We start from the raw sequence: 21,623 nt of genomic DNA, 5'->3' as shown, positions 1-21,623 counted from the left end.
GAAAAAAAAAAAAGGGGGGGGGGTTGAAACCTCCCTTTTTCTGTTCTTGCATGACACATTTGCTTAACTTCTTGTAGCTCATGAGGACAATCTGATTTTTGAAGAAATTTATACTGATAAACGTATCTTTTCCCAGATTTAACTGCTGTGTGATAGTCAAGTATTTTTTGTTAATAATTCTGCTGATATGTAACTACTGATGTGAAATGTCTATTTTATTCATATCAGTCCCAGATTTGATTTTTTGGTGGCATCTCAGGATGTGCAGTGTTGCAGAGGCACTGTGTTCCCTTCCCGTGAGAAGAACATGTTGAACAGCAGTTCCCATTGGAAGCACTGATTAGTGAGCGTTGGAAACAGCAACTACTGTGAGGAAGGCAGTGTGGGATAAGTGAGCAGCCCTGTGTGTGCCTCTTGAGTCACGAGTTTTTGAGCAGGATGGGAGCAGAGACGGAGTATCTCTGGTATGAGTTGTGCTCTAGAGCCAGGAAGTATTCCTTAGCTTTATCTCTTGGACGAGACAGAAGGCAATGGGGGGAACCCTCAGTAACAGGGAAAGTAGCAGCATTTGAGGAGGCAGGATGGAGAACTGTATTTCCCTTGTTGGTTACTACTGTGTTCAGCCTGCTGTCAGTAATTCATTAATCAGCCTCATCTTTTTCCAGAGAAAAGAAAAAAACGTCGACTGGGGCTAGAAGTTATTTTTGCAGCCTTGGATTACGCTGGTTGGAAGGAAAATGTAAAAGCTTGGAACTGTTTGGCAAGACAAGTGAAACAAATTGTAATGTAAGTATATCTGATACAGTGTGCTAAAAACAAATGTGTCAAGTTTCCACCTCTGGGCAGTTGACAAAGTGATCCTTTGTAGCCTTTGTCTTCCCTGCTGGTGAATGGAAGTGTCATCTGGCCTACATTGTGTGCTTTCACTGGGAGCAAGGAAGTTATTACTGAGGGGAATTCAAAATTTCCAGTATTGTCATCACCTGAAAAACGTTGTTTTGGGTTTTTTTTACCAGGTTACATGCTTATGCAGAAAGATTTATTCATCTGTTTGGGAAGCATGTGCTGCCCATCACTCTTTTGAGGGGGGGAACAGAGTTGTTGGGTTTTCTGCTCTGTTACTCCATGTGCATTATTTGAAGCTGGTTTGAGAATCACTGGGCTGTAATAGGGGCATGACTGGTACTGTACAGACTGGTATGTTGTGTGATGGTGGTAACTGTTACAGAATGCAGCCAGTGCGTTCTTAAAAGCTGAGCCAGGGTGCCTGGGGATTGATGTGCTCTTGCCAGCACTGACAGACATGGCCTCTGATTTCAGAAGAAGCCATCTCAGGCAATCTGTGCCCAGAAGGCCTTTAATGTCTAGACTTTATTTTGCCCAACAGACAGGGTGTTGTGCTTTTTAAGCCCTATATATTTACAGTAAATTAAAATTTGGCCCATTTTTCTGTTTTATTGCCACCCCTGCTTACACAGCATCTGCTCTTAAGGTCCAGAAGCTAGTGGATTAAACCTAGGAGTGTTGTTGCATAGAGTTAGTAAAAATGGTATGACACTCTAACTTTGCCTGTGTTTTTGTATTTGAAGAGACAACTTCAGAGTGTATTGAAATATACTAGGCATCGTGGTAATTTTATGGACATATCACTACCCTGTTGTAGGTAGTTTCTATTTCTGAAATGCTTGGTTTAAGGTCTTTATTGCATAACAGTTATTGGGATAAGTATTTAGGATAAGTTAGTCTTTGAGTATGCAGAGAGTATGCACACAAACCTTTTCTGAAAACAAACCAAACCCCTTCATGCTACTAATTTGTTGACAAACTTGAAAAAACTTTCTGATTACTGTTGACAAACTGGCACACAAGTCAAAGGCTTGCTTCATTTCACACCAGAATCTGTGTTATTGCCAAGTCCAAATAAGATGAGTTCACCTCCTGCCTCACTAGTGTGGCCAGGCATTAAAAAAAAGGTTGTTTTTGTTTAGATCAGTGTTTCAGTGTGTCTATGCTAGTAACTTATGAAACTTGTAGCAAGCTGATTATAAAACTCAGTGCCTCCTAATCATGTTTTCATCCCAGTTTAAGTTTTTTTTGTAACTTGTTTTACCTCTTTCCAGCTCTGGGAAGCATCTTGACTGGATCAAGGAAGAGTGGAATTCCAGAAAGGACTGGTGGCCAGCCTTCCATTTTAGCTGTTACTTGGCAAAAAGGAATTGGCAGGAAAATGAAAGCCTTTCATGTGAAAAAGCTCTGGTGGCTGGAATCTTACTGGGAAAGGGTAATACTAAATGTTCTTTCCTTTTCACTACATAGAACAGAAATAGCATCTAGCTTTAGCCCTAATGAGATGAGCTGCAGCTGATCTGTGCCCTGGAAGAAATGCATTGTCTTTCTTCTCGGTAATATTGTTGTCTTTGAAGCTGAATATGAGGAAAAATATTTAAATTGGTTTGACATTTGACAGTGAGGCATATTTTGCATAACTTGTCTTATCCTGGTGTAGAGTTCTGTTTTATCTGGCCTTGTTGAGCAGTCAAAATACATTTATCTTGTTGTTTAATCTTCAAACCACAATATAAAAAATGTACAACATGCTCCTGACTGAATGTTGTGAGGACTGCAGAGAGTTTGCTTGCTGGATGCCTGTCTAGACAGTGTCTCAGCAAATACTGGATATCAGCTAGTCCTTAAGGACCATAGAGGGGTGTTGTAATGCAGGAAAGTGGGGGGGGTGGCAGTGAGTCTTGAGTGAAAACCATCAGCAGTTTGATAAGAAGGTGAAGATCATGACCTCTTCAGCAGTGTTCTTGAAATGCTGCCAAAACCAAGTGGAGTATCAGGCCAAGAAGCAGCTGCTAAATGGAGAACGTGGTGTGGAGACTGGCTCATGTACTGGTTTGGACTTTTGGTTCATAGGCAACTTGTTTGTTGTCAGCTTTTCTGTACCTATATCTTCTGGGCATCATAGAACAATTTCTCATATTGAAAGTCTTTTTTTGTTTTCAGTAATATGTTATCAAATGCCTCCCAGCTGTTATTTCCAGATGACTAATAAAATTGTTCCGGGTCTAGTTTTCTTAATGAAGTTTCAGTGCTTATTGGTGTCAATATGAGCTTCTATTTTCCTTATCCAACACAATAAGTTAATGTATGAAATCACTGCTTCTTTACACTCTTGAATTATTACTTTCTAATTTATTTGAAAAGTAAAAAGAAAAAATACTTTGTGAGTCACAGCATAGTTATATACATGTAGAATGTTTTACAGGTCAAATGAGGAGAGATTTAGTGCTGCAGTTATGTCTCTAATGTGCATGTTTTGGATTATTTTATTTAATTACTGAAAACTTTTAGAAGTTTGCATGTTATTTAAACAGTGAAAGCATTTTGTATTTGCTTGTATCATGGTATAACTTAAAATGCTTTTTCTTTTTTTTTTTTTTTTTTTTTTTCTCTTAGATTGCAAGTACTTTAAATATGTATCACACCAGGGCTGCAAAGCTCGGGTGAAAAGGTTTCGGATACTGAAGAAATTTGTGAACAAGCACAATCCTGTCTACCTGAGAATATCTGGTCTTTCAGATTCTTCTGTACAACCTTGATTAGAAGACATCCTTAAGGTTCTTGCTGTATTTTTTCCTCTGTGAAACTGACTTCTGTATTGGTGCTGTTCTAAAACTTCTAGACAGACCCCATTGGCTCAGTACTAGACTTTTTTTTGTATATTTCTGTAAAAACTCTTTGGATTCATTTTATAATAAAATGGATATAAATCAACTGTTAAGGTTGGGGAATCTGTTTAATACTAGTCCCATATTTCTGTGTGAAATGCAAACAGCATCGACTTGAAATACATCTTGAAAATATTTAGTATTATGGTGTGGAATTTCTGTATCAGTAGTATTGTAGAGTTGATCCTCCTCATGGTTAGATGTGTAGATGGTGGTTTAAATGACTGCTGGAATGTAGTTCACAATCCATTCAGGACTAGCAGCGGCATTGGTAATAGGTGTAGTGTCTTAACCTAGGAACAGCGCGTGATGCCAGTGTGAAAATGCACTCTCAACCTGTAAAGGTTACGTAGCTTCCTGCTTATAACTGATCCTTTCCTGAAATATAAGGAAAATGGAGAGGCATGTGTCACACTTCTTGCATTGTATACTGAGAAGAATTAGGGGTTGTGAAGACCTACTGCAGCTTGTTCAAACAGATGATGCACTTTGACGTATCCAAAGGCAGTTTTCCACGTTATACTTACGGGTTGTATGACCAGTTCATGGATTGTTTTCACATCATTGGTAGGAGAGAGTAAAGTTTGCTGCAGCTGCGTGGCTACAGCAGAGGGAAGCTAGTGTTGCAGTGCTTTGAAAGAGCAAAGGCACAGAGCTACTGAAAACTTCTCTGCCTGGTGGAAGAGACTTCATAGAATCTTTTTGCAGTCTTGTCAATGAGTTGAAATGTGCACTGCTGCTGTATTTGCAAAGCAAATGTTAATGTGTTGTCACAAACTAGCATTCCAGTTTGCTTGAAAACAACAACAAAATGGTTTCCAACTACTACTTCTGTTTTAATGACAGGTCTTTAGAACTCTGGTGGATTAACTGCTTGAGCCACCTGTGGGAATGAAATAAAGATCTCTTTAATAACACAGTAGTATATGGATAAGTACAGCTGTACTTTTAAAAGCTGTGTGTTTATCTGGGATTTTGGTCTGGGTTAATATGGGTCTTGTGATATGTGCCTTAAGACAATGTGTCTTAAACATGAAGTGAGCTACTTGCCATAACTAGGTTTTATCAAAAAAAAAAAGGCAATTATTCGTCACTCCCAACCTGTGCACTGGTTTAGTTCTGACTCCCTAAGAATGCTGCTGCCTCGTTCTGTAACAGTCAATTTTTTTGTTGGAGATCTTCAACTGAATTTTGACTATTTTAATTTAGATTGTGAAGCTTCAAATGCTTTTCCCCTGCATCCTGTAAGGTGTCCCACGCACCTGGGAAGCAATCCCCCTTAGTCTGAAAGGTGATCCAGGGAGTTGCTCCTGATGCCTCATCTTGATGGGGGTTTCATGCCTGGACAATGGGGCTAAGGCTGTCCTGGGACAGCCCTGGGAGGCAACTGAACAGGCTGTGCCTTCCCTGGGAGTCCCTAATTTGGCTTCCTGCCTGCCATTTGCCCCTGTGTTCCTCAGGACTTGCAAAAGTGGGCCTTTGATGGACTGGTAACTCTGGTGATGGACCTGGGAGTATCCCAGCAGGGTATTACTTGGACTTTGTCCTTCCATTGTCTCTCTGTGCTCCTTTGTGGGGTGTAGAAGAGCTTCTATATAACCTAACACAGAATGGTATAAAAATTGAATGCTAGAGCCCCTCATTCTTCTTGAGAGCTCCCATATAATTTTCCTTCTGTTCTCTTAGCTGCCTGTGGGAGATATGTATGACTTGCAGCAGCTGAGAAACCATCTCTTTATTGAGGAAGAATTGTGAAACAAAGCAGCAGAGATTGGGGTGGAGGTAAGAACAATGTTGTAAGGAGAATGACAGGACGAAGAGGAGTTTGATGTCTTTGAAAAAATCTGTTAATCCATTGTGCTCACAGCTTTCTCCTATAACCTCTGGAAGCAGGGTTGCCAGGGATCGTGTTTTGTCCTGGTGCTAGAACTGCCATGCTGCAGTCAGCAAGTAGAAGAGCAGCACAGTCCCATCTTTCACGTCCCATCTCACCATAATACTTGCACTTGAGACAAACATATGGATTGCAAATCCTGAGTGGAATTTCCCGTGTAAGTTACTCAGTGCATACTGTGTTTTCAAGCTTGCATGTTGTACTTTGAATATGGGAACTCCTGGTGGATTGGAAAATTCTGCTTGGGCTCTGAGTTCTGTGGTCTAGATTTTGTTTTCTTATGACTTGACATCATCATCCTGTGTGCAAAACTTCTGTGAGGTGGTGTGTTGGGTTTTTTGTTTTTTCCTTCCATAAAACAAACAGCTCATCTCTTATTCACTGATCTCCTTTATGCAGAGGCAAGGAACTTGTTCAGGGTACCCACATCTTCTGTCCACAGACTGTTCCTGTTTTTCTCCTGTCACTCCACCTCTTGTTCTGATATTTTTAGTATTAAAACTTGACGTAATGATAACACAAAACTACAAATCACTTAATCTTTACCCTCTTCTTTCCCTGTTGTTCCATTCACGTTTTTCATGCTCCTGCTTGTGTTCTCCTTTTCAAGAATGCCTTTAGCTTGTGTTTCTTGAACTTTAGTCATGAAATGTCAGATGTTTTTTTTTAAAGCATGATTCCTAACCCCTTTCTTTACCCCACCAGGTTCTCTGTGTTCTGAGCAGCTGTCTCATTCTGGAAACTTTGGCCAGACTTGCCTTAGCTTTCAGAGCAGTGTAAGCATGTTGTCAGCACTGAACGAGTGCATACCTTACCATTGGAGTAGTCCCTGCAGAATCAGAGGACTGATGTGTTGTCTACCGGTTTGAATTTACAGTTCTTCAGGGCTTTTTCTCATTGGTGTTCTTATCTGTGATGGTAAATGGAAAGTTCTGCTCAGTTTTGTCTTGTTGCATTTAAAGAAAGGCTGGAGGTGATATGTTGGCCGAAGAAAAAAGACTGCCCAGTGCAAGGAGTCCTTGGGTAAAGTGAGCAGTAAGTTCTGTGGGAGGTTGTGTTCTCTCCTTGCCCAAATGTGAGTAAAGCTATTCTAGCTCTTCTGCCCTTGTCAGAGAGCAGCAAGGAGTCTCCTTGCCTCCTCATCCAAAAGTATCCAGTAACTAGGAAGTGCAGTTCTGCCCGTGGGTAAATATTCTGAGTGTTTGTCTGGAAGTGGCATGCTTCTAGGAAAGGGAGAGAGGCAGTTAAGGTCTCTTAATGGTGTATAATGTTAGTTATGCCAAAGAGCTTGGTAATGCTAAAGGAGTTAAAAGCATAGGCAACTTGTAGGTTGCAGTTACAAATGTAGAGTTTGCAAATATCCTCACTTATCCTTGCTGTTTGTTGTGGTTTCAAAACAAGACTATTACCAAAGTAAAGGCTTAATTTCAGTGATTGTCTGCAATGTATGAGAGCAATAACTGAGATAAACTGATACTTCAGCAGATTTAAATACTGGGATTTAAAATGCTTTATCTCATGACAGTGCTGAATCTTGTGATTGGCCTGTTTCCAGTTCACTGAAGTCTAAGCAGGGACAGGGTTATTGGCAGGCTGCTGGGCAGCCAAGGTGCTACAAGTTAGAGCCACAGCAAAAGAGAGGTTAGTTAAAAACCCAGAGGTTTTTTAAAACAGCCATTTCCCAATAAAGACACTGACAAGATCTGTAATCACTGAGCATTCTCGGTGTCATGTTATACTGGTTGTTGTATTGAGAAGCTGGGACTGGGAGCTTTGACTTCTCCAGGGGCTACATGCAGATAGATCCTGGGAGTAAATGGTGATGTGTGGGGAGACAGGGAAGAGTTTTGGATGAGTGGAGGTGTCCTTACATGTCAGATTCTCCCTGCAGCTTCCCTTTCCCTGCTCTCTGCCTGTGTCCCATGGAGGTAAAGCAGTAAGCAAGAAGCTGCTAGAAACAACACAAAGGATAAAGACCTCTATAAAGGTCTCATATTTCATATTTTTATTATTCATATTTCTTGGTGAAGGATTTCTCAGACAATTTAAACTAAGATGTAGGGATTAGATTTGTGAATGTTTCTAGGGGCATGAGAAATGTCCAGAGGAGAGGGTTCAGCTATGTGACGTGTGAAATACCAAAGAGACAGCCTGGAGGGTTTCTTTCCTGCCAAGTTGTGAACTTCAGAGAGAAGAAGGGAGAGGGAATGTAAGTAAACCTGAGTGAATGCTGAGCTCTGCATCTGGCAATTAATAAAGCAGAGAGGATGAATGAACCATACTATGAAGCAGTCCAGGATTTCTATACATCTGACCTCAAGAAACCTGCACTAGAGGAAGTGAATGTTTGGCCATGCACTGTAAGGAGCAGCAGCAGCTCTGGAGTTGCCTTTTCTTGCCCAGGTGTCTTTCTTTGCCTCTCCTTGTTGTGCCTGATAGGCAATCTGCTGGGGCATCCTCAGTGTCTGGATTATGGGCCGCCTTTCCAGCCCCCTTCTCACTTGGAGTTCTGCTCTACCTATGAAAATTTTGGCTGCTGTGACCAGGAGAGAGACAACAGCATTGCCGCAAAATACTGGGACATCATGGATTATATCGATCCTCGGGGGCATAAACGGTGTGGAACATATATCAAAGATATCCTGTGTCAGGTAGGGCAGAAAAATAGTATCTGTGTCCTACGCTTTGGGCTGACTTGGGGGTCAGTTGTGGTTCTGATAGACTCTTACAGCTAGCTGTGTTGTTGTGAAAAGAGGTGTAGGAGCAGGGGAAAAGTGGGCTGACTGAGTAATGGTACCTAATCCTCAGCTTGCATTTTGCAAAGGGTTTTGTGCATTGCTTTGTGGTATCTGGCAATAGAAAGTGATGTTTGCTAGCAATAATGATTTCTGAGAGCATTGCCCAACTTGGATGTTGATGGGAATCCTGCTGCTCTGCTAATTTTCTCATAATGAAGGGGAGATTTCCAGATCAACATTTATTTTCTGTTTGCAGCTACTAGGTGCTGGATTACAAATTCTACAGGATCAAATTATATGGGAATTACAAGGCAAAATCTTTGGATCTCTGGACCCCATGAAGGATGTTTTGATTATGTTTCTGCTGAGGATGCTCTAAATGGTGTAGTTACTAAAGTGGAACAAAATTAATACAGTGGTTTCACAAAGCTGCTTCAGTCATTGTATTTTCATCAGTGCTGTCTGCCCACTGTCCACCTGGCTCCCAGAAACAGGCGTTGTGGAGTGAGAAAAGACCAAAGACACTGTTCTTCCTGAGCTTCTCCCCTCCCTGTTATTAGAGGGCAGAACTGACCTGCCTTTTTAACAACTGTTAGTCACGCAAAGCTGGACTTACTGCATGCCAAAACACAAAGCAGCCAAAAGTCACACTTAATCTTACTAAGAACATATAAAACTCTTCTAGTTAATATTTCCTTAGCCCTAAAATATTATCTGTGTACCAAATGTTTCCACTCTTTTTTGATGATTGCAGGATTCTGGCATCTCCTTGAGGTGGGGGGGGGATGACACCCTTTCAGCACCAGGGATACTGGCAGCACCAGTAGCATCAGAGTTATTTGTCATTTTACAGTTGGTAAATCAGAAAAAGATGGGTTACAGATTCTTGCAGAACCACCAGTGTTGATCTTACTCATTTTTTCTACATGTTGCAGGTATAAAAAACACTATAAATGTGTTTGTCTATTGCCTCTTGCTTATTCTGCAGGGCATAATTTAATTTTGCATTTGTTCTAAGTGTATGTTGTAGCAAAAAACAAACCCACCCTGTATATTTTCCTGTATATTTTCAAAGTAATGAATTGTTATTCTTTTCATATCTTTCTAGAGTAAAATTGCTCTTAAATCTTTGGGGAGGAGCTTGTGGTTGTATCACATGTTGCTCTTTCTGTTCAAGTTGATCATAACCATGGAAAAAAGGTTGGTTTCTCTTGCAAATATTATTTGTCTGATGAATTAGTAGAGGAGCAAAAAATCTACCAAATGGTTTTGCTTTACTGATGTCACTTTGCTGGATCAAATTGTCACTGAGGATCTCATGTGGAAGGGATGGAACATAATGACATCTCCATTCTACCACCTCCACAGTATCCTGATAGTTTGTAGTCACTACCCCTGAAATATTGACCTGTACTTAGTGTCACAGCAAATACAAGAAGACAGATGCATGTGCAGGATCAGGACATAATTGTGCCAAGTGCTTATTTCTGCTGTGTATGGCAGGAGTTCAGATAAACTGCTGCTGGTAACAAGTGCTTTTATTGATATTATTTTTGTGGAACTTGGAATGCAAATATTAGATTCAGAAGCAATGGCAGACAAAATAATACTGTTAGCTTTTGTCTTTTGAACAAAAGTTTCAAGAAGGAGGTGTAGGTGCTTATTGATAAACCTGAATTATTAGTAGCTGCTCTCATTTAGTGAAAACAGTATTTCACATCTTTGGGGGATATCAGAGCAGTAGTGGGGTGTTGTAACAAAGCAGCTCATTCAGTCAGGTGTTCCTTCAATGCTAAAAACTAGCAGACAGTAAAAAACAGAGAACTTTCTGGTTCCTTCCTGGTGTGGTAATGAGTGATGTGCCGGGGATTATATAGAGGAAGCTGCTTCTGGTGACTGCAGCAGTCTTGCTGGTCCCACAGAGCCCAGGAAGGATGCCATGGAGTGCACCTTACCTTGGCAGTGGGGCTGTGTGTTTCTTAACAGATAGAAGATGATTAGATGGGGATGTGTTCTGGACTGTGGATTTCTGGCTGTTACTCTAGAGCAGATACGTTTCTCTTGAAACCTGACAGGTTGGAAGAGGCATCTAAAGCAATCTGGCTCTGCTGGTAGAGCTGCTTCAGATTGCATCTGGCAAAATCTGGGTCTTTTTTTGCTAGCTACACTTGTTCTAAGCATTTGTAGGTTTAGAGTCTGACTCTTGGCTGAGCTGTTCTATGTTTTAGCTTAAAAACAGAATCTGGAACTCTGCAAACTGCCTGTAACATTCTTAAGGAGGTGTGCAAGTTGCATGACTATAAAAAATTCCCTGGATATAAACCTCGCTACATGTGCTGGAGCATGTTTGGCTGCTGGCTGAGAGGATGTTTCTCTATTCAGAAAACTGCTACAGGAGAAGCTTAAAAACCAAAAAGGCCAATTAAGCCCTGTTCAAGCTGATTGAAAGCAGTGATGTTGGCATGGGATAGGAGCTGGTGCAGGGAAAGCAACATGATTTTTAAGCCAGTTTTAATGTTTTAACTGTCAACTTGATCTTAGCAGCTTCTGCTTCTTCCACTCTATAAAGTAGCAGGATTAATTGTATTTTTTCTTGCACTCTTGACTGAAATGGAAGCAGACAACCAACAGTGACTGCAAGGCCACCTCATCCCGGGAGTTTACCTAGATCCTGAGGAATGGCCTCCATCTCATGTGTCTTGCTGGGTCAGTGTGCTGCAGGCATTGTTTGCCAGGCAAACACCATGTGGGAAGCTCAGCATCTGGAAGAGCCTGGCAGCTGCTCAGGGGCTATGCTTATTTAGCAGGATGAAATGTAGGAGACCCTTAAACTGCAGACTGTGGGCAGAACAGAGTTGGTGGAGCTCAGAGGTGATGAGAATGCCTTGTTTCAGAGGAGGCTGTTTTTCTCTTCTCAGATTGCTTGTCTAGGAGTTTGACTCTGTTCCCAACTTAATGAGAGAAATTTAAAAAGTTTTCAAAGATGTTAATGAAGTAATTACTTCAGAATAGAATTGAGAGGAGCTTTAAACAGCAAGTGATTTATGCACAACAGAGTGGTGAGCCAGCTGCAGCCATGTGCTAGTGGGAATGAGGGAGCTTCCCAGGACTGAAATGCAACACAGGTTAGGCTCTGTCTACTGTCCCCCACCTTTCCTTGGTGGCATCTTATCAGGCTGTCACCTCTCCTTGTCTTAGTCACTTGAGCACCATATTTTGTGAAAACAATGATTTAACTAGAAACTCAACATATTTGGGGGTGTTGGAATATATACTGGTGAAAGTGGAGGGGGTGAGCGACGGTTAATGAACCTAGTAAGTATCAGGGGAGGAGGATGCCAGCCAAGTGTTACTGAATGCCTCCACCAAACCTGTTCTCCTCCAAGAAAGGCACTTACCTGAAGCTTTGGCTTTTGGGGATGTCACTTGGCCTAATGGTGCCCTTCTTTCTTCTAGAAAGATGGAAAAAATGGTGTGGTTCTGCCACCTGGGGCTGGGCTCAGACTGCAAGGACCGGCCTGGGGGACTTAGTTCCTCTTTGCATGCTGTGGACTTCTGATCTGGGAAGAGGAGAGCTTCCTTACAAATGCAATGTGGAAGCAACAGAAACCAATGTGTTCTGTGCAGCTCTGTAATCAAATGGCAGCAATGAAAAGTGAGAAACTTACTACACCATCCAAGGGTTGAAAGGGCTTCCCTACTGAGAAGTCATATCAGTTCTGAGGATGGCCAAAAGCCTTCGGGTTCTTCTGTGAGCAAAGGAAACAGTTTGCTATGCTAAATTTGGAATGAGAATCTGTAGCCTTCACATTAAATATCCTGGAAAGGCTGCTACTTGCACCAAAAAAAAAAAATTCAGTGCTTGTACAACTGCCCCAGATTTGTTTAATGAAGCAAGCTTGTTTAATGAGGCAGAAAAAATACTAATGTAGTAGTCCTTCATTCTTCAACTCCCTGTGTACTTATCTTCCTACATATGTGTCCAATAAAAACTCTGTATTGGCTGTTTTAGACTGCTGGTGTGAAAACCAGTAAAATAATCTTTCTGTGGAATTTCGCTTCTGTTTTAACTTCTGCAATTTTATGCTGATTAAAATAGAGGTGGGATTTTAATGGAAATATTTTATTGAAGTTCTGGACCAGAATTTTTGCAAGATGAGGAATTTAAATTTAGGTACAAGTTCAAACACAATTCCTGATTTTTGGTATTTAACCTATATTTTGCACAGCTAAAAACTTAACAATATTTGGAGACATAATTTTAGATACATAACACTTGAAAATGTTGCCTGCAGTATCTTTTTTTTCCTGAAGAGCACATATAGAATCAATAGTAGCTACATGAATTGTGTAAGATTATATTGCTTATTTGAAACAGTTTTAAATCTCTGCCTCAGTGGTACTCTGCGTGGAAGAACACGATCGAAGCATCAGACCAAAGATTAACTTAGCCTGTACATTTAACCAGTGTACATCCTTAGCACCTGCAGTTTCTTCTGGTAGAGTTTCACCACCTTTTTTTTTTTAACCTGGTTCCTGCTAGCTTTATCTGGTGTTCTTTTATTTTTCTTCTGGAGGAAAGGGTGAACAACTGATCCCCATCCATCTTCTCAATGTCACCTGTGATATTTACAGACCTCTGTCAGCCTGTTACCCTACTCTGATCACCTCTCTGAAAGATTGTTCAGTCCCACCTTATTTAGCTGTGCAGCATCTTTAACTGTCCTTGTGACTCTTCACTGTCCTTTGATGGTCCTTGTGGATTTGTTTCTCCGTGTTGCTTTTGAGAAAGAGGACCAGAGCTGCACACAATGTTGAAGGTGCAGGTGAACCTGGTTTATTTTCTTTCTTTCCTAACACTTGATTAGACCTAGGTATGGGCTTAAGTGGCTTAACAGCGTAAAATCATAAGTATATCTGGAAAATGCAGTGATAAGATGTGTCCATATTTGGGACTGCTGGCCTGGAGAGGTCTGAAGTGTGAAGGCTAACGTTCTCCATAGTGCAAAGGGTTGCTGCAGTGAGGGAGTGAACAAATTATTTTCTCAGTCTCTTAAGAACAAGCTACAAAATACCTAGTTTGAAATCTAGCAGGGGAAGCTAAGGGGGATTTCTAAAAGCAAAGGTAAGAAGAGATTGCAAAAAGAAATTGCCCGTCACTGCCTTAAAAACCTCTAGCAATGGAGAATCCACAGCCTCCACAGACATACTTCTGTTGGGAATAATTTAGGTGCAACTGATTGCTTTGGTAAAGGAAACAACTACTGACAGCTACAGACCTCTAAATCCCCTTTAGCGATATTCTGGGTGACTTTATACTACTCCAAAAACGACTCGGTATGTTCTCTGCCTTACTAATCCTTTATTTTATTAACTGGTTTGCTTCCATGAAGGTGCCTTGGCTTCTCCTGGCTGTGTGTACACAGCCACATATTTAGTTTATTTTATTTTCTAGGAATGTTCTCCATATGCTGCACATCTCTATGATGCAGAAAACCCTCAAACACCTCTAAGAAACCTCCCAGGACTTTGTTTTGACTACTGCTCCGAGTTTCACTTCAACTGCCGCTCTGCCATCAGCCTGCTGACAAGTGATAAGCTCATCCGAGAATGCTGCGAGACAAACAAGACGCGCTTTTGCAACCTCCTTCACCTACATGATGAGGACTACTGCTTCCCCAACGTGCTGAAGAACACGGCTCTCAACCGCAACCTGGGGTCGGTGGTGGAGGACCGCAAAGGCTGCCTCCAGCTCTGTCTGACCGAGGTTGCCAATGGCCTGAGGAACCCAGTGCTCATGGTGCACGCGAATGACCAAACCCACCGCATGTTCGTAGCTGAGCAGGTGGGCATGATCTGGGTCTACCTACCTGATGGCAGCCGGCTGGAGGAGCCCTTTCTGGATATTAAAAGTATAGTGCTGGCTACGCCGTGGATAGGAGATGAGAGGGGCTTTCTGGGGATGGCTTTCCACCCCAAGTACAAGTACAATGGGAAGTTTTATATTTATTACTCTTATATGGATAAGAACCGAGTGGAAAAGATCAGGATAAGTGAATTAAAGGTTTCAGCATCTGATGTCAACAAAGCTGATCCACACTCAGAAAGGTAAAGATCATGTTGAATGCTGTTGTATGCCACAACGAGAAATATTTTTTCTCTGTCCCTGTCCTTCTCCCGTGCAGAATTTGCACCGTCCCAGTCAGCCTGGTCCAGGCTTCTGTGATGAAGCTACCAGAGAAGAGGTTGGTGCAAGGTCGTACAGCAAACTAGAAATGAAACTGAAAAGAGAACACAGGATCTTTGCATCCAGGTCATCTTCTCTCTCCATCTTGTACTCTTGCCTTCTAAAGAACAGTAATAACCTTAAGCCTGTTCAGGAAGGACAGGGAACTGCTTGAGAGAGTCCAGTGCAGAGCCACCAAGATGATTAAGGGAGTGGAGCATCTCCCTTATGAGGAAAGGCTGAGGGAGCTGGGTCTCTTCAGCTTGGAGAAGAGGAGAATGGGGGGAGACCTCATTAATGTTTATAAATATGTAAAGGGCGAATGTCAGGAGGATGGAGCCAGGCTCTTCTCAGTGATGTCCACTGATAGGACAAGGGGCAGTGGGTGTAAGCTGGAACACAGGAGGTTCTGCTTAAACTTGAGAAGAAACTCCTTTACAGTGAGGGTGACAGAGCCCTGGGACAGGCTGCCCAGGGAGGTTGGGGAGTCTCCTTCTCTGGAGACATTCAAACCCCGCCTGGACACCTTTCTATGTGATCTCATTTAGGTTCCTGCTCCAGCAGGGGGGTTGGACTAGATGATCTTTCAAGGTCCCTTCCAATCCTCAACATTCTGTTATTCTGTGATCTGCTCTGAAAGTGTTTTGCACTGTAGGAGAACAGGGATGCTTCACTACAGTACTATACACTGACTTGATCTGACATATGTGCTCCTGCTGCATCCCCCCACTAAGAAAAAAAGCTAATTCTCAGTTATGGAGAGGAATTTGTTCATAGTGGATTTTTCTCTAGAGTTTCACAATCAACATAAGATGCTTCTGAATCCCTCAAATTCACCAACTGCTTCTCATAAGAAAGCAGAACCCACCTGTCACAGTCAAATTTTAAAGGGCAACAAGCACTCCCTGCAGAGGAACACATTATATATCTGTGTTTTCAGACGAGCTGTGATACTCTTGTGCTCATGGTAGTGGGTGAGCTCTGTAGCATGAGTGATATTGCTACGGTGCAGGTCAGAGCTGTTGTGCACAGGGCAGCCACAGTGCTGCATGGCTTGTGGGAGACACGTTTCCTCAAGGGATGCCATACAGAAAGGAGCTCTGCTGTCAGGCAGGCGGGCAGACTTGTGCTGCAGGCTCACAGGGAACAGGATGCAACTCAGCACAGTGTTTGACAGGACTGACAGGTCTGTACAGCTGGGAAACCTAGAAACTTCGGCAGCCTGCCTGAAATGTGTTCAGTCCTTTCCAGTAGCTACATGGAGTTATTTCTCTCTCTCTTTTTTTTTTTTTTAAGGAATCTTTTGGAGCTTGAAGAACCAGCTGCAAATCATAATGGTGGGCAGCTGCTCTTTGGTGTGGATGGCTATTTGTATCTGTTTACAGGGGATGGAGGGAAAGCTGGAGACCCTTTTGGAAAATTTGGGAATGCTCAGAACAAGTAAGTAGGAGGGCAACCGAAAGCCTTGAGTTTTTCCACCAAGACACAGGGTTTAGAAATGAGACAATGTGGAACAATAAAATAAGAGTGCTTCCTGAAAGTGTTTGTGCATCTGCAAGTCTGTCCAATGCAGTATTTCAAAATCTTTAAAATTTAGATTTTGAAAGCTGAGAGAATCCAGTTTGTTGAGAGGGGGAAAAGTCTTCTGTGACTTACACAGGTTGCAAGACATACCAGCTGTTGGTTTCTCTCTTTTGGACAGAACTTTTCCTTTGGAAAGGGGGAAGAGGGAGAGGATTGTTCATTTTCAGTTGGCTCTCATGCTGGGATTTGTCTTTTTCTGTCATTCTCTTTAGGAGTGCTTTGTTGGGGAAAGTCTTGAGGATTGACGTGGATGGGAAAAGCCCTGATGGAAAGCCTTATCGCATTCCTCCTGATAATCCATTTGTGTCTGATCCCAAGGCCCAGCCTGAGGTGTATGCCTATGGGGTCAGGAATATGTGGCGGTGTGCAGTTGACAGAGGGGACCCTGTAACAAAGAAGGGAAGGGGGAGGATATTCTGTGGGGATGTTGGGCAGAACAGATTTGAAGAAATCAACATCATTGTTAAAGGAGGGAACTATGGCTGGAGAGCGAAGGAGGGATTTGAATGCTATGACACAAAGCTTTGCCACAATTCCTCTTTGGGTAAGGAAGAAGTTTCCTACAGAAGATTAATTATATGTGTGTATTTAGTTGACTATAGCTCAATTTTTTCAGTGAAGCTAAAATAATCCGGTGTTGTGTGGTTGTGCTGGGTTTGGCTAGCATAGAGTTACTTTTCTTCAGAGTAACTGGTATGGGCTGTGTTTTGGATTTGTTCTGAAAACAGTGTTGATAGCACAGGGATGTTTTCATTACTGCTGAGCAGTGCTTACACAGGGTCAAGGCCTTTTCTGCTCCTCACACCACCCCACCGGTGAGCAGGCTGGGGTAGCACAAGAAGTTGGGAGGGGACACAGCTGGGACAGCTGACCCCAACTGAACAATGGGATATCCCAGACCATATGATGTCATGCTCAGCATATAAAGCTGGGGGAAGAAGGAGGAAGGGGGGGGACATTCGGTGTGATGGCGTTTGTCTTCCCAAGTATTGGTTACATGTGATGGAGCCTTGCTTTCCTGGAGATGGCTGAACTCCTGCCTGCTGATGGGAAGTACAGAATGAATTCCTAGTTTTGCTTTGCTTGTGTGTGCAGCTTTTGCTTTACCTATTAAACTGTCTTTATCTCAACCCATGGGTCTTCTCACTAACTCTTCTGATTCTCTCATCCCACCTGGGGGCAGTGAGTGAGCAGCTGTCTGTGCCTTAGTTGCCAGCTGGGCAATGACAACAGTGTGTTAAATGGAAATTGTTTACTTAAGAGCAAAAAACCCTTCTCCCTGGCCCTGCAGTGTCGGTATGAAATAACGCCCTGCTTATTCAGGGAATTCCCTGTCATAGACTGCACTGGACAAGGTGTTCAGGGTCCAAGCCTGTGCCTTGTGCAGACAGAGCTTCCCCAATGAAGTCAGGAAGGCAATGAATTTGGTTTAAGAAGAGAAGCAAAATTGTGTTTTCTTCAGAAGCTCTGAGCCATGGCTGTGGCTAGGGAGAATGGACCAGGCTGACACTGAGACCCTGAAACAAATCCTTGGGAAGAGGCAGTGTGTTCTAGCAAGTAGGATGCTGCAGCAGAACACTCAAAAGCTGTGCTCTGGGTTTGACTGTGGGTGTGATGGACAAACTCACTTGCTGCCTTTATAACAGAGTAGATATTGGTGGTCTTTGTAAATCTCTTTGGAAAGCACTGTAGAAGAATTAGGTACTACTATAATGTTCTTTAAGCTGTTGGAAGAAAATCCCTGGTCTCAAGCTCAGGTAGATGTTCCCAAAACATTTGTATGAGCAGGCAAGTGTGGAGTATGTTATCAACATTTCTCCTCTGCTATGCTAGTACCCACACAGCTCTCAAGTTTTTTTGTTTGTTTGGTTTTTTTAATGGCCTAATCCTCAATTGACAACAAAACTGAATTAGATTTTGCTGTTAATCTATGGGTTTTAATTAAATTTGTGACATTTCTGTGATCATCATCATTAAAGAGTAAAGACAAGCTACTTGTTCCAAGGGAAGAAAGTGAAGACAAGGCTAAAATTTTGTGAGATCTCATATTCAACCCAAGAAAAGGCTGAATTAAATTTTAGCATTGTTAAAGGCAAAGCCTTTATTTTATAAGTCTCATGACATAAAATGGAGATAGCACACTTACACATGTCAGCAAACCTATGAAGATGTTGAGTTAATTTGCAGTTGTTTGATCTTCTAAAAATCATACTTTCTCTAAAAATACTGGAATTTGTGAAGACAATCCCTGCTAAAATGATTCATGCAATCACAAACCTGTAAGTTAATACTTCCTGCAGGCTGGTATCTTTCAGCATTGCTTGCTTGATGCAGAGAATCTTGGTCCTATGTGTTGTGGAAGCTCATCGTGACTAAGCCTTGATAAGCAACTACATGGAGAGCTCCTCCTTAAAGCCCCTGGGTCAGTTCTGCCCTGAAGTAAATTATTGAATTCCTACTGAAATTTAACTATGCTGTTTGTTCAACTGTACTGATCTTTAGGCATTGTTGTGCCAGTCAGTGTCATTGAGCAATTGCTTTTTTAATGTTCTCTGGATGGAAATTTTCTTGCTTTTTATTCTTCTATGTTTAACAGATGACATTCTCCCAATATTTGCATATGGCCGCAATGTGGGGAAGTCGGTCACTGGAGGTTATGTATACAGAGGATGTGAATCGCCCAACTTGAACGGCCTCTATATTTTTGGTGATTTCATGAACGGGTGAGACTAATTGTTTTCTCTGCAGCTCTCATTCTGTACCCACATTTGCCTTATCTGGGGAAATAAGCATATCAGAGCATCCCAAAACCTTTTGAGCTGGGGTAGGTGACAATCCCAGATGTCTGTGTGTTAGATTAAGAGCTCTGTTTGACCATTGTAACAACATTTTGGTTAGAATCTAAACTTCCTCCAATTTAGAGTCCACAGGGTAGGTTTGCTTTTGTTCAGGTATGTTCTTCCAAAAGACAAACATTAAAGCCAGTCAATAGTCAGGATCCTCACTGACGCCTTTTTCCAGTAATGCATATTTTGACAGGAACTAATCTTGATAATGGAAACATAAAACACAGGGTTTTATTTTTCATCTAGTCGACTTATGGCTTTACAGGAAGATGAGAAGACAAGTAAGTGGAAGAAGCAAGATATCTGCATTGGTAGCACAAAAGCTTGTGCTTTCCCTGGGATGATCAGTTCTTACAGCAAATTCATCATCTCATTTGCTGAGGATGAAGCAGGTAGGTATCATGCTAGCCATACATATCTTTATTGGAAACTATACTGTCAGTTCTGTGTTGTAGGGCAAATATATATAATTACATTGCTCCTCAGATGCTACTAGAGAGCAAGCACTGCAAAACAGATTTGTGGCTATCTCAGCATGGCGGGTGGGGTTGGTATGGGGTTCAGGGAGGTCTCCTGCCCTGGGAGGCTATTGCAGATTGGCTTGATGGAGAGCTCAGGAGACAGATCCTCAAGTGGACTTGCAAGCTGAACAATACAGGTTCTCTAAGGAGTTTGAACTGCTGTTTGTTTGAGCTTTTCCCTGTTGTCTTGTTGCTTGTTTATGCTGTTTGGTTAATGAAAAGATTATATCAATGCAATTTGTTCTTTCATTGTAACAGCTCACCTTCACTTGAGTTCTTACAGCATCTCTGAATTTCCCCTCTTCATTGGTATAAATTCCTCAGTCTTATTCACAACAGCAGCACTTCACACTGTGGATTATATACCAAGGCTTTATTTGGGGATGAGGAAAGCCACTAATTTGAAAGTTGAGTGGAAATGTGGAAACACAATAATCCTCATTGTGTAGGACCATTGCTATGGTCACAATGACCAGATCTCTCACAAAGGTGAAAGTGCCAGTGCATACTTTTTCACTTTTGTACAGTCTCCTGACAAATGGCTGTGTAATACAAAAAGTGATTGCAAGTTTTTTGAGAACCCAGATGTGCTTTAGTGAGCTCTGAAGTGTCATGATTCAGCAGAAAAGAGATTAGCTTGTAATGAAAAGATCCTAGACTGTCTGACTATCATATTCTGTCAAAGATGCAGGGAGATGCAGGCTTTGTTGTGAAATATGTACCAATTTTAACAACACGTGGAGTTGAGTGTATGTTAAATCTCTTCTATCAGTTGTTGTTTTAGAAACCAATATGGTGTCATCATGTAATATGAAAGGCACCAAAAGTTTTGCCTCTTTTGCAAGCTAATATGATTTGTTTGGATATTGTTCTAGTGGGTGCTGAAGGGAAGGCACAAGGAGTAGTTGCTTTCCTCAGCAACCATACAGAAATAAGAAGCTTCTGTTTTCTATGGATTAGCCAATTTAGCTCATGTTGGATTTTTTTTTTTTTTGTGTGTGTGACTGAGATGGTCAAATATTTATTGTGTGGTCTTCCCCTCTATTTGTAGTTTCTGGCTGCTTCTTTGGTACAAACAAGTTTAAAAAAATACATATTTACACAGAGGAAAGTAACCTTTTGGAGGGCCACTGACATGAGGTAATGAAGGTGCTGCTCAGGCACTGTGCTTGATCGGGGGCTGCTGGTTCTGCATGGAACCCTGCTGCAACCAAGAGATCACTTGGTGTCCCTGGGAGTCCACTGGCACAGGCCAGGGTGAGACCAAAGCCCACTTCTGGGAAGTAAGACACAATTGAGGGAGTGACTGAAGGAGTTTTCTTTTCTGACCACATGAATTAGTGGAGAGCCAGGAAAATAGAGAACTGGGATTCAGCTTGGGCACTTGAATCTGAAACTGGTTTTCTTTATTCACTTCCATTTAGGTGAGCTGTATTTTATGTCTACTTCTTACCCCAGTGCCTATGCACCACATGGATCACTCTACAAATTTATTGATCCTGCAAGGTTAGTAATTAAAGATGTTTTTCCATGCTAAATTCTTCTATAATCACCATACATTCTCCAGCTATCACAGTAGAAAGAACGCTAAGTACTACTGACACCTAATCTCACTGATTTCCAATATCCAGTCCTTGGTTTTTGTTCAGCTGCTATACATGTGGTGCAGCTTTAATCAGTTTGGTAAATTTATTCCTCATGCATTGTATCTGTGCACCCAGAAATAGACAGAGTTCTGATATATTATATATCTGGGACAGGAAGGATTAAAATAATGTCTCTTTGGTTGCACATCTGAAGTATATGAGCCAGCAGTGTGTCCAGGTGGCCAGGAAGACCAACAGCATCCTGGCCTGTATCAGAAACATTGTGGCCAGTAGGACCAGGGAAGTGATCCTGTCCCTGAACTTGGCACTGGTGAGGCGGCACCTTGAATACTGTGTTCAGTTTTGGGCCCCTCACTACACAAAGGACATTGAGGCACTGGAGTGTGTCTAGAGAAGAGCAATGAAGCTGGTGAAGGGGCTGGAGAACAAGTCTTATGAGAAGCAGCTGAAGGAACTGGGGTTGTTTAGTCTGG

General features: G+C 42.0%; 1 protein-coding gene across 1 annotated transcript; it reads left to right on the top strand.

Annotated features, from left to right (window-relative positions):
* Positions 1-7,865: 7,865 nt before the first annotated feature.
* On the top strand, positions 7,866-21,049 carry HHIPL2 (HHIP like 2; the record flags this gene model as incomplete). The annotated part of the gene is made up of 7 exons (XM_010164880.1): positions 7,866-8,279; positions 13,822-14,474; positions 15,889-16,032; positions 16,389-16,720; positions 18,773-18,899; positions 19,269-19,414; positions 20,968-21,049. Coding segments are annotated over exons 1-7 (1,868 nt in total), but the record flags the coding sequence as incomplete, so codon positions are not given.
* Between the last annotated feature and the right edge of the window lie 574 nt (positions 21,050-21,623).

The sequence above is a fragment of the Antrostomus carolinensis genome, unplaced genomic scaffold, assembly GCF_000700745.2.
Source record: "Antrostomus carolinensis isolate BGI_N321 unplaced genomic scaffold, ASM70074v2 scaffold7333, whole genome shotgun sequence".
NCBI classification, from domain to species: Eukaryota; Metazoa; Chordata; class Aves; order Caprimulgiformes; family Caprimulgidae; genus Antrostomus; species Antrostomus carolinensis.
Note: the sequence above shows the minus strand (reverse complement) of the source record. Positions and strands in the feature narration are given on the sequence as shown.